The 18,548-nt window shown below is 35.2% G+C and overlaps 1 protein-coding gene across 9 annotated transcripts in view; it reads left to right on the forward strand.

The window, feature by feature from the left end:
• MPDZ (multiple PDZ domain crumbs cell polarity complex component) overlaps positions 1 to 18,548 on the forward strand; it is a 174,438-nt gene that overhangs the window by 122,862 nt on the left and 33,028 nt on the right. For 5 of the 9 annotated variants that reach the window (XM_050761615.1, XM_050761617.1, XM_050761614.1 and 2 more), the window contains 5 exons: positions 5,420 to 5,597; positions 8,406 to 8,516; positions 12,509 to 12,607; positions 15,892 to 16,054; positions 18,159 to 18,355. In XM_050761615.1, coding sequence (XP_050617572.1) covers positions 5,420 to 5,597; positions 8,406 to 8,516; positions 12,509 to 12,607; positions 15,892 to 16,054; positions 18,159 to 18,355 — 748 coding nt within the window. The remainder of the gene's footprint in view (positions 1 to 5,419; positions 5,598 to 8,405; positions 8,517 to 12,508; positions 12,608 to 15,891; positions 16,055 to 18,158; positions 18,356 to 18,548) is intronic. The other 4 variants (XM_050761619.1, XM_050761618.1, XM_050761622.1 and 1 more) reach the window with 2 other exon arrangements.

Raw genomic sequence — 18,548 nt, forward strand, 5'->3', positions numbered from 1 at the left:
ATTGATAAAATATTTGTCACTGGTACCTAAACAGAGAGAAAGCCTTTGACACAAGAATCCTGAAATTTTCTTATGAGAAAGAAGAACATAACTTCTGGACTGGAAAATTTTTATGCTTTTAACCTTCATACAATCCTAAGATAGCTCTAAAAGTGCTAACAACCTTACATGAAGAATATGTCCAAAGTTTCCAAATATCCTTCCAAGAAGGTACTCTGTACTCACTAATGTAGTGCTTCCCCTAGATGCACTAAGCTACTTCTAGGGGAAGTTCATAGAGCATGAGAAGAAAGCTTAATGGAATAACCAGAGCTTTTAATAAATTAGGAGTTAGTGTTGTTAACATGCTTCATAGCATTGGAAATGTAATGGGACAGTCATTCATGAAATCAACAAAAATTTAATTTGTTTGAAACTAGAGAATTCTTTTTAGCAAAATATAAATTTTAATATTATAAAATAGGTTATATTTTATTTTGCATGTGATTTTCATTTTACACAATTGATATTATACTACTACATGTATTTTCCATTTTGCTTAATTTTTCTCTCAATTCTTACGTTTTGTAAATCTGTCAAGCTTGATACCTTAAAGATCTAATTCATTCAATTTAGTTGTTGTGTTGCATTTCAATATATGAATATACCATGGTTTATTAATTGTCAGATTCATATTAGTTAATAGTTATTTGCTATTATAATAATTCTGTGCAGTAAATATATTTATTTCTTTATACTTACACACGAAAATTTATCTAGTGAATATATCCAGAAGTGGAATTGGAATTGCTGGCCTGTAAGTTTATATGCATTTTTTACTTTCAGTTGTCAGATTGTTTTTTAAGATTGCTATATCAATTTTTTTTTTTTTTTTTTTTTTTTTTTTTTTTTTTTGAGACGGAGTCTTCCTCTGTTGCCAGGCTGGAGTGCACTGGCATGATCTTGACTCACTGCAACCTCCTCCTCCTGGGTTCAAGCGATTCTCCTGCCTCAGCCTCCCGAGTAGGTGGAACTACAGGTGCACACCACCACATCCAGCTAATTTTTGTATTTTTAGTAGAGATGGGGTTTCACCATGTTGGCCAGGATGATCTCGATTTCTTGACCTGTGATCCACCCACCTCAGCCTTCCAACATGCTGGGATTACAGGCATGAGCCACCGCACCTGGCCACTATACCAATTTTTATTTCTATTTCCAGTATATGAGTGTTCCCTTTTCCCCACATTCTTGTTACCACATCATATGATCATTTTTTTAAAAGTTTTTTATCAATCTAATGGGTGGAAAATGGCCCCTTTTCTAAATAAACAAGGTGTACTAGGTATAACAGGATTGATCAGGTATGGTGAACATTTGGTCATTTGTTATATGGATGGAGTTTCAGTTTCATATCTTGCTTTCATTACCACAGTAATCATCACCTTCATCACCACCACCACCACCACCATCATAACGAGTAATAAAAGATTTATTGGTTGCTTATTATGTGCCAAAGCTTTGGTTTTGGACTCTACATGTATTAATTAATCCTCACAGAAACTCTGTTCAGAGACTCTTGTTGGCTGTATTTCACAGCTGAGAAAAGTAACACAGAGACTAAGTAAATGCCCTGTGTCACATAATCATTAAGTAGCAAAAGAGCAGGAGTGGCACCCAGAGTCTCAGTTTACATCTCAGGCAATCTGGCCTCAGAGCTGTGTTTAACAGCTCTGTCTTCCTGAATTTCATTCTTTTTAAACCTATATGTAAATCTCAAATAGGCTGCCATTTTTTTTTCCCCCTACATAATGATCTCTGAAGCAAACATATTCTGTAGTTGTTTCTTTTCTAGGCCTCCTTTTTCTTTCACTGTGTTTCTGTTCTCTGTTCAGTGAATAATGAGTTTGGTTTCTCACTGCTGTGTCATTTTGGCAGTTCCGTCTTTGATTATCGTCTTCATTGTTTTAAGGATTTACAACCTTTACTTCCAGGGAAAGTATTTTGCTATCTGTGCCAAACCCTATGAGACCTAAGGTGCTATTATCCAAAGGTTACTTAACCTCTCTGTGTCTCTTCTCTTTGTAAAATGGGGCCAGTAAGAATGTCTACCTTATAGGTATGACATGAAAATTAAATGAAAGTATATGTAACTTACTTAGAGAATAATACTGAAGACATGGTAAAACCCTTAATAAACATTTGCTGTTACTTATGTTTTTTTGTATTACTCAAGAAGTCGTAAGAATCACTTTCTAATTTGCACCAAACACGAAGAGCCCTTGGAGACATTTTCTTTCCTTCCTTCTTTTTTTTTATTTTTTTATTTTTAAGAAAAGAGTTAAGGAGTCCTACCTATGTATTCTGGATTGTTAAATATGTACACTTGTGGCTGAACTTACTATATGTAAAATGTACTATATGTGCAATGGCTAAACTTACTAACTCCTTTGCCATTTTGCCTTAGGAACAGCTTCAAGAAAACAGGGAAGGAACAGTTTTAGTGGCTCATGCCCGTAATCTCAGCGCCTAGGGAGGCTGAGACGGGAAGATTACTTGAGCTTAGGAGTTCCTGAGCCCAGGACTTTGAGGTTGGAAGTCAAGGCTGCAGTGAACTATGATCATGCCACTGCACTCCAGCCTGGGCTGCAGAATGAGACCCTGTCTCAAAACAAAAACAAAAACAAACAAACAAAAACAGGGAAGGATGGTGGATGTTAGTTCTTTTCTGTTACAGAATTTCTGGAGTAAGAGAAAACAATGAATAGGATTTTAACTAGTTTATTAACAAAGATTTTATAAGATCAAGGATCATGGTAAGATCCTTTCAAACTAAACAGGTAGAGTTTCTAGAGTTACAGATTTGCAGTCAAAAAAAAAAGAGAGTTACTGGCCAAAGGAAGATGTGCCTCAGCATCTGCTTTCATTTCACCTGGTTCCCGTCCTCTCCTCTCTGTGGTACTCTTTCATCCCCAGCCTCTTCTTACCTCAATCATTTTGCAGGGGTCCTTACTTCAACCTTTTCTCTTCTCTAGGAGCTCCTTAAATGTCAGTGTTGAAAACGTGTTTGACAGTGCTATCTTATCCTACTTAATGTCCAACATTGTCTTCCTTTGTGCAGCATGGAGCAGATTGCAGGGCCTCATCATCTCCTTAAAGTTCTGTTTGGTCTGTTTTCCTCCAACAACCTGAGCTCTGACTCATCTCGGCCAAAGACCTCACTGCAAATCACCTTACTCTTTCTTACGTCCTGCCTTTTCACAAGATGCATGTGCTTTAAATATACTCATAGCTTTTATAGCTATTTGCGGTTATTACATATGAGTTCCTGTCTTTATTTTGTGGGTATGGGAAATGTATTCAAGGCAGAGGAATTAGCAAGCCCCAAGGCCCCAAGTGGGGAGCATGCCAGATGAACTTAAGGAATAGTGAGGAGATGATGTGGTAGCTAGAGTGGAGAGAGAAAAGTACAGAGCCCACTGCAGGTGTATTAAGTCCGTTTTCATGCTGCTGATAAAGGCATACCCGAGACTGGGCAATTTACAAAAGAAAGAGGTTTAATGGACTCATAGTTCCACGTGGCTTGGGAGGCCTCATAATCGTGGTGGAAGGTGAAAAGCACATCTCACATGGTGGCGGACAAGAGAAGAGAGCTTGTGCAGGGAAACTCCCCTTTATAAAACCATCAGGTCTTGTGAGACTTATTCACTATCATGAGAATAGTACAGGAAAGACCTGCCCCCATGATTCAGTTACCTCCCACCGGCTCCCACCAACAATATGTGGAAATTGTGGGAGCTACAATTTAAATTGAGATCTGGGTGAGGACACAGCCAAATCATATCAGCAGGGGAGGTTGGGGAGATAGTGAGAAAATCATATCCTGTAGGATTTTGTCAGTCACTGCTCTTCATGTCCTGACTGTTAGTGACCACGTCTGCCTTGGCAAGAATGACTTCTTCTACAGAGGTGACTTTCTGACATAGTGTGTCCAGGAGCGTTCTTTCCTTTGATTTGGTTGCTAAGGTTAGAAGCTACTATCTGTTTAGCAGTAGCTGAATTTTTTGATTGCTTAATATATGTAATACTAAGATCCAGTAAAATCATCCTTTTACACTGGTATGTGCTACAGCCTGGAGTATGAGTCCAGTTTTACTTATAACAAATTATTTTCAGAAAGACATTAATATATTATTAGATTCTACAAGACACATAATTGAGAAGGTAAACTATCTTGTTTTACTACTAGTAAAACCTTAATAAATTGAGCAAAGTAATATTTGTAAAAATTAACATATATGACATTTTATTTCATTTTGTTAAAATATTTTTATTATTGTTTTAAGCTGTCTTAACCATTTTTACATGTACAGTTCAGTGGCATTAAGTACATTCACATTGCTCTGCAATCACCACCACCGTCTATCTACAGAACTTTTTTCAGCTTGCAAAACTGTAATTCTATACCCATTAAGCAACAACTCCCCTTTCTTCTCTCTTCCCATCCCAGGCAACCACCTTTCTACTTTCTGCCTCTATGAATTTGGTACCTTTAGGTACCTTATATGAGTGAAATTAAATGACATTTGTCCTTTATTTTACTTAGATGGCTTACTTCACTTAGCATAATGTCTTCAAGGTTTATTCATATTATGGTATGTTTCAGAATTTCCTTCTCTTTTAAGGCTGAATAATATTTCACTGAATGTATATAGTATTTTATCTACTCATTTCTTGATAGATAATTGGTTTGCTTCTACGTCTTGGCTATTGTGAACATGGGTGTATAAGTATTTCTTTGAGATCCTGCTTTAAATTCTTTGGTTATAATACCCACAAGTGGAATTGCTGAATCATATGATAATTCTATTTTTAATTTTTTGAGGAACCTATATACTCTTTTCCATAGCAGCTGCACCATTTTACACTTCTACCAACAGTACACAAGGGTTCCAAATGCTCTGCATCCTTATTAATTTCTGTGTGTGTGTGATTTTTTTTAGTAGGTAGTAGCTATCCTGTTGGATGTGAGATGGTATCTTATTGTGCTTTTTATTTGTATTTCCATAATATTTAGTGATGTTAAACATCTTTTCATGTACTTATTGGTCATATATATATATATATATATATTCAAGACACCTGCCTGTGTTTTATACCACTTGTTTTTTTTGTTGTTGTTGAGTTTTAGAAATTCCCTTTGTATTCAGCATATGAATCCCTTATCAGATATGTGATTAGCAAATACTTTTTTCCTTTCTGTTGAGAGTATCGTTAATGAACAAAAGTTTTTAATTTTGATAAAGTACATTTTATCTATTTTTTCTTTTGTTCTCTGTGCATTTGGTGTTATATATAAGAAACCATTGCCAAATCCAGTATCATGAAGCTTTACCCTTACGATTTTTCCTAAGAGTTGAAAATTTTATTTATTTTTTAGGGTGGAACTCTGGAGAGAACCAAGCAAATCCTTAGGCATCAGCATTGTTGGTGGACGAGGGATGGGGAGTCGTCTAAGCAACGGAGAAGTGATGAGGGGCATTTTCATCAAACATGTTCTGGAAGATAGTCCAGCTGGCAAAAATGGAACCTTGAAACCTGGAGATAGAATCATAGAGGTACCCTCCAGTGAGCTTTCTGTGCTAAAATTTTTCACCTGCTCCATCCTTTGTACCAAGGGAATTGTCATCTTCATACTAGTTACTCAACCCAGCATTCGAGTAAAATATGTGTGTGGTTAAATTATTTCTTTTTATTTGTTTATTTTCATACATAATTTTCTCTTATGTATATAATGACAGATTATATGTTTTGATATAGAGACTGGTGTTTGGAGATAAAGCCAACCATTTAAAAAAATTGGCTCCAAGGTAAAATAATTATGTTCTGTTTGAAAGAACAAAGCACAATTCTCAGGGAAAAAATTTGAATTAAGATTATATAGACATACAATGTATGTATATGTACACACACAAAATGTAGATATAATTAAGTTATTAATGAGGTTGTATTTCAAGAAATACTTTATTATTATCATTTCATTGCAGATAAACTTTGTTGGATGAGTGTGTGTGTGTTTTTTTTTTTCCCCAAGTGAGTCTGTTTTAGTAAAATATTTAATGCTGAGACCTCAGTTACCTTTCATGTAAATCTTTCTTAGTCAAAGCCAGGATCTCGCTCCTTTTCAGTGCTGTGTTCATCAGTGAAGGCTCTGTGTGTGTGCCTGTGTGCATGTGTGTGCACATGTATGTGTATTTTGTTACGTGTTAGAAGCATGTCAAGTTGTGTGTAATCTCTTAATTCAAAGCAAAGTTCAATATTTTAAATAGACTCTCCTCTCATAAGTCACTCACTCATTTACTCAACAAATATTCCTGGAACAGCTGTTGCATTCCAGGTGCTATAACAGGCTCTGGGCATCCCACAGTAAACAAGGCACTGTGCCTGCCTGCCAAGTGGGACAGACTTGACAAGTAATCAAGTCACTTCAGAACAGTGTGATAAATTATTTGATCGGGATAAGCATAATTTTATTTAGAAGGATAGAGAAAGGAGTACCTGACCCAGATTTTCTGAGTTTTCAGGATTTACAGAGTAGACTAAAAGAGACAACTTCTAAATAAAGATAATTTTATTAACACTGTAATGACCATTATATTTACTTTATACAAGTGACTCTCATTTTCTAAACCCATATAACTTACACATTGGAATACTTTAATTGTTCAGAAGAAGATTATAACATATCAACCATGACTTTAAAATGAACATTCTGATGATTGATTGATTGATTCCTTCATTGACTGACTGTCTTTGAGAGCCTTAGATGGAAGAAGATTGGGACCTGAGAGAAAACAGGGACTAAGTCCTTTTTTTGATGACCATTTATAAGGAAGAATGATAAGCTTTTTCTCTCTCCTGCATTCTTTCATTAGATGATATCTTAGAACCGTTTTAACAAACTCCTTTATGTAGGACACTACCTAAAATTTCACATTTTGGATTATCACTAAGAAGTTTATTTTACACATACCTCACTATTAAATACCTTTGACCTAAATAGAAGAAGAGATTTTTTTTTTTTTTTATAGACAGGAAAGGTCATAATTTGCTCTCAAATGTTGTTTAAATATATTTAAAAAGTTAAAACTCCACTTTAAAATGGAAAAGAAAGAACTTTTTTATGCATTTTAAAATACTGTATGCAATTTAGCAATGATTTGTGCCATATTGCAAGGGCTTTTCTAGTATGTAGGAAGCCTCAGTCCTCTGTAATCCCAAGGATTCTAAAGCGTGCCTCTACTAAGAGTTTCTCAGAATGTATGTAGACTAGGTGAGTGCAGATCTGCAAATCATTCCATTCTGAGAATGGAATGCTTTGGACTTGAGGAAAGATAATTAACATCCTGTTAAATTTTTCCATGAATGGAATATATAGTAGACATATGGTAGACGTGAATACTGACTTTTGTTCTACAAAAAAGTTAGAAGCTATTTTAATATGCACTGAAAAAAATATTGTCATCTAATTATCAACCTGAGGGAGGTTTTTATTTAAATCTATATAATTCTTTTAAAGGTGGTAATGTTCTGTGCAAAGATCTAATAATGTTCTTTTCTAGAATTGTGTCCACTGTGGGTTTACTCTTTTGTTGTATATATCATAACATGGTAATTGGAAATGATAAAATGACACTAACATCCTATAGTTTTCTGATAGGATTACAATTTGGCCTTTTACACTATTTTCCTTCTTATTCATAAAGTGTGTAAGCTGAGTTCATCATTACTCAGGCAAGCCATGATCAACAAAATTTACAAGATAACTTTCATTGTCAAACTATGTAAGAATTACTAACAAATAAACACAGTTTCTTAGCTTCCAGCTCCTGTCATATCTACTGTAAGGACTCTTTTGCAAAACTAACCTTACCATTATCTGATTTTTCTGGATATCAGAATTTTGTTTTGAACTTCAAGTTTCCTTGTACAGAGAGAATTACACAAGGCATCACCCCTTACTTCCCAAACCACCCTATAATGTATTAGAAGAAAATTAGTACGGTGACTTTCATGATGAAGACAGTGCTGCTAGATAGTTCGCTCATATTATTTCGTTAATGATACTGATTTTTTAATTTGAAGGAGCAGCTGAGCAATGTAAGGAATGAAGAAGCAGAGCCTTCATTTCAACTAATTATGACTTGAACTAATTATTGGAGACAGAGATATGTGTCCAAAGCAAGGGACCACAAGTCTGCTGGACAGACAGAATGTTCTGCAGCTTCACATGTAGTCTCAATTATTTTTGATATTAAAACAGATTTTCTAGGAGTCTAACCAAGTACCCCTAAAACTCCATATCCACACATTTTTTTGTTGTTCTATAGATTCTTGAAATGTTAAGCTGAGGCCTTCCATTGCAGGTGGATGGAATGGACCTCAGAGATGCAAGCCATGAACAAGCTGTGGAAGCCATTCGGAAAGCAGGCAACCCTGTAGTCTTTATGGTACAGAGCATTATAAACAGATCAAGGGTAAGCGAACACAAAGGGCAAGGTAGGCATATCCAAACAGTGTTCAACTTGGAATCTAATGTATCAAGGGCCAAGTTGTCTGTATGAGCAAAGACAGTGATTTTTCAAATCTCAGAAGACTTGTTAAAAGTTTGTTTTGCTTTCTCAGAAATTGAGTTATCCTGGAAATCCCTTCCACCATGTTTAATAAAGACTTTTGAGGTCTGTTGAATATACACAGAAGTAGGATTTATCAGTATCTCTAGGTATCTAGATGGTTAATTATTAGTATTCATTTTAATCACAAAATACACAAATTATTAAAAGGAATGTGGCATCATAATTCAGATTAATCATCGGTGATCTCTAGTGGAGCCCCTTAGAAGCCAAATAAATGACATTTTCTCGAAATTTATTCTCTAGACAGAATCTCCTGCTTATGCAATCCCATAATCATCTGTGAATGATCTTTCATGTATTTGTGTATCCCACTGAACGTTAAATTTGCACAGGGTAGATTTGTTTACAAGTGATTTCATAATTACTGTACTCTAGCCACAATCACTGTGTAGCTCTTCATCACTGTGTAGCTATTGGTGGACAGAAACCTGCCAACCCATTTTGCCATCAGTCACTACAGGTAAAATAGCTTTCAAAAACATTTTAGAAAATGTAAGTTACATTTAATGATTGTTGTTAACAAAAATACAGAGCAAGGCTTTGGATTTGATATGACTTGATGCTGAAGATGAAAATTATGCCAAGAGTTTAAAACTGTTTTTTTGACTCCTTCTTTGTGCCTCATGGGAAAAAAAAAAATTCACATGCAGCAGTTATTAAGCATATTGGATTCACATACCCCTTTGAAAGTTCTTTAGAAACATACACATCCATTCAAAAATTGCATACCATTTCCTAGATGTCCTGAAGCACTTACAGGCTCCTTTTTTGGGTTTAAGTTAACAACCTCCATCATAGTGATTCTCTTTGAATTACCTGCTTACTAGTTTTTAGGGTTGGTTGTCTTTAAAACAAAAATATCAACATATGTGAGGGAAGTTGAAGGTATCATCTAAAACTTAAAATATGTAATTTTACCTGCAAAATACATTTAATTTAACTTGTAAAGTTAAGAATTTAAGATACTAGGGCTCAGTTTAACTTCTGAAATTAAGAATTTAAGATATTAAGGTTCAAATATGAAAATAACCAACAGCTCTTTAGATGAACTCTGTCAAAGTAACTTATCAATATTCTATGCATGGACTGTAAAGTGACCAGATTTATTTTACTGGCCCTTCTGTTGTGAAGACAGGTGTAACTCTGTTCCGGGTTTACTGTAAGAGTGAATCTAGTAGTTTTTAATGTAAGCACTTCAACATCTACAATTTTTAATCATTCAGTTGTTTATTGTTAGGTAATAATTATCCATTCAGAAAGAAAATTTGCCAAATGGTAGGGCTGCATCATGCTGCATTCTTTACAGAACTATTCTATTTGTTTAAATAACTCTAAATCCTTTTACATTTGTTTCCATTTGTGTGTTAAACATAGACACAGCATAATAATGTTAAATGGGTGTTTAAGTTAAAGCTATTTTTTGTGGGTGGGTTTTAGTCCTTTTTTTTGTTTTATTTATAATTTACAACTTTTACATCATTTGGGACAATACTATAAATTGCTGAATAGTGATTCTCAGTGTTGCTTTAAAAACTTAAAATTACAAATATTCCTTTCAGTGTCAGGCACATTTTCCAATGAGCTGGGAAGATCTTGTCTCATATACCTGGAAAATACTCTTATTTTACTCTCTGAGGTATAATGATACCTGATTTTATAGCAGTTGTTCCAGGGTAAATCTTGTTATAAATGACATATTTAGTCAAGTCATACTTATTTTGCTTTAGAAAATTAAAATTAATTTTGCATTTAAAACGAGATATATTTTGTTTCAATGATTTATTGCCTTATGGAAATAATTAGGTCTCCAGTAATCTAAAAGGGACACTCACAAATGCACATACTTAAAAGTCTCTTACTGATAATTGTTTTATCTGTAGTTGTAGGATAAAGCTCCTAGGAAATCTTAAACGTAAGGTGAAAAGACAGTCAGTTGTGTTGGCCCTTAGGCTCTTCATGAATCAGAAACTTCCAGAAGTAGCCCTGATAATTTCACCTGTATGACCCTTCACAGAATTCAGTCTGACCGCATTTTCTCACTGAAAGGTGGGCCTTATTTAATATAGACCAGAGAATGTTTTTGTCTTCCCTGTGCTGCTTCATTGTTAATATTTCCGCTTTTCTCAGCCCTTGAGACTATAAACAGAAGTATCATCATTGATTTTTTAATAAGAAATAGTTTGTTTCTAAAAATCTTTTCCTAATAATAGAGTAATCTACCATTGTATCTGCTGTGCCTATGCTATACTTTTACACTTTGCTATCAGGGCCAAATTCTAATCCTCTAAGATCTGCAAATTGAAAAGAAAACAAAAGTAATAAAAAATTATAAACTAGAGCTTTCTTTAAATATTCCATTTGTTGCTAGTTTTGTTTTCTAGTGTTCTACAGAATTATACAGTACACTGGAAACCTAAAAGTCCCATGTAGGGAGATTAGAAATAATCTCCACCTTCCATAGCATTGAATTGTTTTGCCTAGGATGTATTTGTCACCTCTGCCTAGTCATTTCTTCCACCTTAATAAATGGTCATGTGTCTTGGTATTTGTGATCTTCTCTTTTGTAAAGCAGGAGTTGACATTTTAAACTGAAAAGCAGAGAGAGAGTTGAGATGAGCAGAAATGTCATTGTGCCCATTTCTTTTCCTGTCTTCCCTCTGTAGGAAAAACATTGCAAGAAGAGCAGATTGAAAGGGTAATGTGGCATAAGCTTTAGTGCAGGCATACTGAGGATAGAGTCTTTCCAGAGTGTTCTCCCATACAGGGTGGTGTCACATGACAACCTCTCCCTATACTTGACGCCTGCCAGTGGGGCTTTTTTATAGAGAGAAGTAACACAAACATTTAATTGGAGCCAAAATGAATTTTAAATGTCTGCAATTTCCCCTGAAAGATACAGTCAATAAAAGAAAAAGATAGCGGGTGTGAAAAGAAGGAGAAGAATTTATTGTGCTAAGGAAATTACTTTTTTTTTTTTTTTAACTATGAAAATGCTAAATTCTATCTGGCAGTCATCCTGGCTTTAATATGTATTTTCAACTCTAACAGTCTGGCTCAGGGCTTATTACTGGCAAGCCACAAAACCTCTGAGAAACACTGTAAGGCAGGACTTCAAATATTGTCTAAAGCCTCATAAATTCTCCAATAATGTGGGCAATTTTATAGGAAATTTATTTAAAACATGAATCTCCATGTTCCTACCTCCACAAAAACTGGGCAGAAATAGAGAACACCACTGTACAGGAGTTCATTTTTTAATAAATTATTGATTTTTTAAGTTAAAAAATACAATTGCTCTGAAGCACTGTCAATATCAAGTCAAAATATGAAAGTTTCCTTACTGGGAGACAAAATAAAAGAATAATGAAGGTTACCAATGAACTAGCAGACCAATTTATAATTTGCATTCTAGACAGATTATTTTAAAAAAACATTTAGCTTTTAGATGTAAATTAAAAACTTGTGTGGTTTTAATTTTGAACATGTTTACTGATATTCATGAAACGTGTATTAATATATAAGATGGGCAAAATATATGTGCCTCTGTTAGTAATACTGAAGTCACTGAGCAAAAATAAAAGAAATTTGGAATCACTTTGACAACTAGTCTCCTGTGTGGTTTGTGACCTGATTTAGACTCAGGTATAGATTTAGGTCATCAGAAACAAATCTTCAGTTCCAGACTGTTTTAAGATGTTGCTATTAATGACTGGATCTGATAGGATCTAGTTTCACACAGGCAGTTCTTTAAATCAGTATGTGCTTTGCTTTTAAAACTGAGTTGTTTTCAATACATTTCCTTTGCGTTCAGCGCCTCTTATGTTTCCTTTTAGAAATCCCCTTTGCCTTCCTTGCCGCACAACCTTTACCCTAAGTACAACTTCAGCAGCACTAACCCATTTGCTGACTCTCTACAAATCAACGCCGACAAGGTTGGATAATGCCCATTGTCTTGCTGTTGGTTGCCTTTTGCAAATGTTTTGTTCTTTGTTATTGCTGTGTCTTTGTCCCAGTTCACTATTTACTACATTTGGGCAGGAAAAAAAAAAAAAACCCTCAAAGCTGTTTGGAGTGGGCATGCAAATCCTTTCTTAAGCACATTTTCCTGCCAGAGAATATTTATTTTTATTGCTGAAATTAAATGGCCCTTCTGAAGAGTAAGGGAGAATCATGAGTCCAATGCTTTTCTTTCATTTTGGTGTGATTTAAAATTTCTGATATTTAAATTTTTGTTAGTTGCCAAATGTGTGATACGTTCACACATAATTTCTTTAAAACCATGTGTTGGGATTTAAATCCTTTTCAGACTTCTACAAGGTGATCATAAAAGCTCTTCCATGAGTTAATCACTGCACAAATAATTGTGTATGTGTACATGCAGGAGTCTATTGAATATTCATGAAGCATGCCCATGTAATTGCCTGAATCAGGAAACGTAACTGTTTCAGTGCTCGTAAATCTATACTTGGATCTTCTCATTTTCTGATGAAATTATAAAACCAAAATTGAAACAAAAATTTACAATAATTTATATACCATAATTTAATCATGAAAAGGAAGAAAGCAGTCAACAATTTTTTTTTCAGGAAACACTTTATGAATATTCATCAGATTTCCATGTTATTGTAATAAATGCCATGTTATTGATATGGATAACCAAAGGTGCTATATCTGAAGCAATATGTTTTCTATTGCTATAGGAATTACAGAATTCAAGTAGAATTATCTTCTGTTGTTCCCCAACTAACCCTTTTGCTCCCATACCCTTTAAGGTTTGTGTCAGTGTGGAATTTTCGTATGTGGGTGTGTTACAGTGTGCTTTATGTGTGTGCTGTACTTGATATGTACATACACGGCATGGAGTGATTTCAAGTATACATTGCATTTTTGACAATGAAGGCTAAGCAATCTTTGTTAAAGAGCTATATTTTCATGAGTACCTTTTAAAAAGTGTCACTAACAAGGCAGATACATGATCTTGATGAGAATGAGGGTGTCAGGGATATGAAAATGTAACACCTGATTGCCCCTCAAGTAAATAGAGGCTTATATTGGTTTTACTAGTCAGGTAGGTTTTGGTTTACTCACAGTATGAAAATGTTGTGCCTGAGATCCCAGACAGTTTTTCAGATAAGCAGGTTTTGTTTGTTTGTTTGTTCTTAAAATAACAGCTCAGAAAAATTATGCAGCAAGATCTATAAAATGTCATCTTTAGATTTGTTAAAATTATGGGAAGTTTAAATTAGATTTTGTTCTACTTTTAAAAAATGGAATGGACTTAATCAATGCTTGATAACATTTTCTGTTGTTACAGAGAAGTAAATTTTTTTAGCCAGAAAAATTCTAAAGTGCATATATTGCTCCTTTTACTATGATAATGAAACTTGATTGGATCAAATGAGGGTTTTGTGTGTGTGTGTGTTTGTTCGCTTTTATTGGTATATTATTTATTTGAGACATTTATGGCGCAGCATTTGGGAAGATGACAAGGGTTCCATTTACATTAGTAACTTTCATCTGTTTGTCCAATGACGTATAGACTGTACATTTCAATATAGCAGATTCTGTAATCTGACACTAGGGCCCTTAAATCCCTATCAGTCAGCTTTTTGCTTTGCCAGAAATTGAGTGCTTTCTGAATCAACAAAGAAAGGTCACATTCAGTCTCAGATAGTTCTAGTGTTAGATATCTTTTTAGGTATTCTAATTCTTGGCACCAATAAATAATTGCTAAGTAATTTGTGCATGTTTATCACTTAATGTATCCTTATAAGAAGTCAGTTTTAAAAAAATGTTTTTCTAGATATAAACATACATAATAAAACATTGTATCAGAGGAATTCTTATGCAGTAAAAAAGTAAAATAAAGATATATAGGAAAACCATAGGTTCAAGGCATCAGGGACAGCTTCGTAACAAGGTTAGAACTTTAGCTGGATGTCCCTGACCTTTGAGTTAGGTACTGTCTTACTTATGCAAGTTGGAGGAGACATCATGATATAATGGAAAGTGTACTGGATTAAGAGTTAAGCAAAAAGAAGTCTAGTACCACTGTTTGATTTGAAACAAAAACTTTCACTTCTTATAGCCTCAGGTTCAAAAGGTTTATTCATCTGCAAAATGAACTCAGTGACTTAAAGACCTTTCAAACTCTTAGCATTCTGTTTGATCATCTATAATATTAGGTTGGTGCAAAATTAATTGGAGTTTTAATGGCAAAAACTGGAATTATTTTTGCAATATAAGAACTTGATGATGCCAAGTCCTTTTTTTTTTTTTTTGAAATAGGACCTATGACCCTAAGTGACAGCCAGTATGCTACGCTTTGGCTTTCTATTAAGGAGCCTCTGTGTTTCCTCATTTATCTTGTGATCTGCCTTGGCAAGGGAAAGCTGGTGTTCTTAAAACCATGCCTCTCAGATCCGAGTGTGTGCTCTGTGCTAACAAACTGGCTCCCTGGTAGACAAGCCTGCATGTGTGATACTTGCTGTCCTGGATTTGTTAAGAGAATCATGTGGAGAGAGGATTCAGGTAGCAATAAATAATTATTTATGTTTAGTTTCACTAATAAGCTTTGAAGGGCAACTTCTTTGTTAATTTTTTTTTTCTGCAGTTTCTTGGCAGATTTTTCTACATGCCTCAAATCTTACCCAGACCCAAACGTTATAACTTTTGAATGACATTTTTTTCTAAAAGGAAAAGTTCAGTTTTCTACCAAGTCATTTAAGCCTTCAAATTCATTAATTCATTGGCTTAAAATAGCAAATAAAAGCTTAGTGAATTATTCTTTGATACTACTTAGTTTAATATATTTAAACTTTGCCTGAATCCCATCTAATATTTCTTATCTATCTATATGTATAAATAGATATATATGGAAATAAGAATATCATGTCAAAAACAAAGTCTGGCTTTAAAATATTAAATAATGGAAAGCTCATATATATATATGTTTATATATATATATATCTCATATATGTATTATATAAAATATTTAACAATCTGAGCCTTCCATTATTTGTTAGAGATATATATATATATGAGCTTTCCATTATTTGTTATTTTATATATATATTATATACATATATGAGCTTTCCATTATTTGTTAGTTATTTTAAAGCCAGTCTTTGTTTTTGACATTATAATCTTATTTCTTCTTCTTGAAGTTTTCTTCCTTAGACTGCACAAACCCACTGCATTCTTTTTGTTCCCACAGGCACCCAGTCAGTCAGAGTCAGAGCCAGAGAAGGCTCCATTGTGCAGTGTGCCCCCACCCCCTCCTTCAGCCTTTGCAGAAATGGGTAGTGATCACACACAGTCATCTGCAAGCAAAACCTCACAAGATGTGGACAAAGAGGATGAGTTTGGTTACAGCTGGAGTAAGTTGTCTTTTTGTGATGCATTTAATTATAAGAGGTATTAAAATAACTCTGAGTTTCTCAAGGATTGTGTCCTGGATAAATAAGTATGTTGCAGCTTTGTGATATATACTGCAGTTCTGTGTGGAAAGAAATGGTGTTTGTTTTGCTTGAATACAGCATACATTCCTGAAGCATGAAATCATACTCTTCCTTTCCTTTAAAAGTGCTATTAAAGCTCACTCTGCCTTTTGTATGAGAATTAATAAGGACAGGGCACTCTCTCAGAAGCTATGCCACTCTGTGTCTTGAACAAGTCACCACCCCTTTCTGGGCCTCAGATTCCTCATGTAAAATGTGGCTGTTGTTGATATCACACCTTGAACTTCTGGTGCATTTTCTATACCAGAATGGTGATGTAGTATAATTGTGGAGACAAAAACTTTAGGTATTGACTAAACTGTTTAACTGTCTGTAAGCTTTAGCCTAGTTATTATCTCTCTTTTTAAAATGGAGTTCTTCCCTCAGGTTGCTAACATTCAATTAGACAGTGCCAAAAGAGTGCTAAGCACAGCGCCTGGTGCCCAGCAGGCTTTCATAGGCAGCCGTTCTTAGGACCAATAGGGAGTCTCTGTTTTCTAAGCAAATACCATTTTACAGGAAAAATACTTAAAATTTAGCCCAAAGTTATCAATGTCATTGTTTTAAAAAGTTTTATTTTAAAAATCGAATTATTTCCTTTAAGAAAGCTGTAGTACATCTTTTTAGGAAGTACAGAACATAAAAATTGTGCTGCTATATTGTGGGAATCAGGAAATAGTTTATGAGGTTGATGCAGTTAGGAATCAATGTAGAATGCATGACATTAGCCCATTAGCCATACAGTAACACTTTCTAAGATGACTGGTAAAGTTTGTAGGTTTCTCAGTCTGTTCTCAGTGACGCTAGAGCGTATTGCTAACAATCAATGTGGTCAGAATGTACTCTTGAGGAAAATGTGAACTGGAATGTTTCGGTTTTCTATTATGAAGCCACCCCAAAATGTAATGGCATAAAACAATAATTTATTATTAATCTATCAAAGGGCAGTGGGTGACTGGGCCCAGCTGGGCTGGACTTCCAAGACAGCTCATTCACATGGTTGGCAAGTAATGCTGGCTGTTGGCTGGTTGCTCATCTGTGGCTGTGCACTGGAGCACCTACGTGAGGCCTTAGCCCTCATAGATTAAATAGGGTGCACAATAACCATCACCTCTTGAAGATGTGGGGTAGGAGATGTAAATGGTGTCATCTAATTAGGAAATGTGTCCCAAAGCTGGGATACATATATCAAGTTGTCCTGGCATGATAGCTCTGTGCAAAAAGGAAGCTCATTCCCTTCATTTTGCATATATCTACCCAGAAACTGCCCAACATGATGTGATATACAATGTTGATATTCCAATGGGAGAAAAGCTCCCACTGTTCAGTGAACACAGATATTCTGGATGCCTCAGTTCTGTTCTCCTCTGCAAGTGATCAAGTTTCTGGTTTAATCATAGTCTTTTGAGAGTTTGTAAATATGCACTTTGGGAGGCCGAGACGGGCGGATCACGAGGTCAGGAGATCGAGACCATCCTGGCTAACATGGTGAAACCCCGTCTCTACTAAAAAAATACAAAAAATTAGCCGGGCGTGGTGGCGGACGTCTGTAGTCCCGGCTACTCGGGAGGCTGAGGCAGGAGAATGGCATAAACCCAGGAGGCGGAGCTTGCAGTGAGCTGAGATCTGGCCACTGCACTCCAGCCTGGGTGACAGAGCGAGACTCCGTCTCAAAAAAAAAGAAAAAAAAGAGAGTTTGTAAATATGAATTACTTCTCTTTGGCATAACCACCCCAAGGTGAACTGATTAATCAGACATTGTGCTCTCTGCACCCTAGATGCAAAGAAATTCCTCAAAGTTTGGGTCCTCCAGGAAGCCAGTTCTGATGCCCAAGTGACTGGTCTATTTAGCTTTTAACTGACAAAGATTACATTTTGGTACTAAATACTGCCCTTTTGAGATAAAACTAAATAGCTTTCCACAGTAAAGCATTTGACTGTAAATTAACTTTAAATATGTATTTGTTGTTGTTGTTGTATGTAGAAAATATCAGAGAGCGTTATGGAACCCTAACAGGTGAGCTGCATATGATTGAACTGGAGAAAGGTCATAGTGGTTTGGGCCTAAGTCTTGCTGGGAACAAAGACCGATCCAGGATGAGTGTCTTCATAGTGGGGATTGATCCAAATGGAGCTGCAGGAAAAGATGGTCGATTACAAATTGCAGATGAGCTTCTAGAGGTAAGTTTTTGTGGAAAACTTTGGATTTATTCTTGTTTTATAAGTGTAATGGAACCGTCAGTTTCCAGAAAATCACCTATACCTTATAGTGACTGAGAAAGCCATTGCTTGCTTAATAAAATAGATGCATTGCAGCAAATCTGGCTCTAAACCAAATTTCTACTAAGTAGAGTCCATGTTCCCATTAACATCC

This window comes from Macaca thibetana, chromosome 15, assembly GCF_024542745.1.
Source record: "Macaca thibetana thibetana isolate TM-01 chromosome 15, ASM2454274v1, whole genome shotgun sequence".
In the NCBI taxonomy this organism is placed as follows: Eukaryota; Metazoa; Chordata; class Mammalia; order Primates; family Cercopithecidae; genus Macaca; species Macaca thibetana.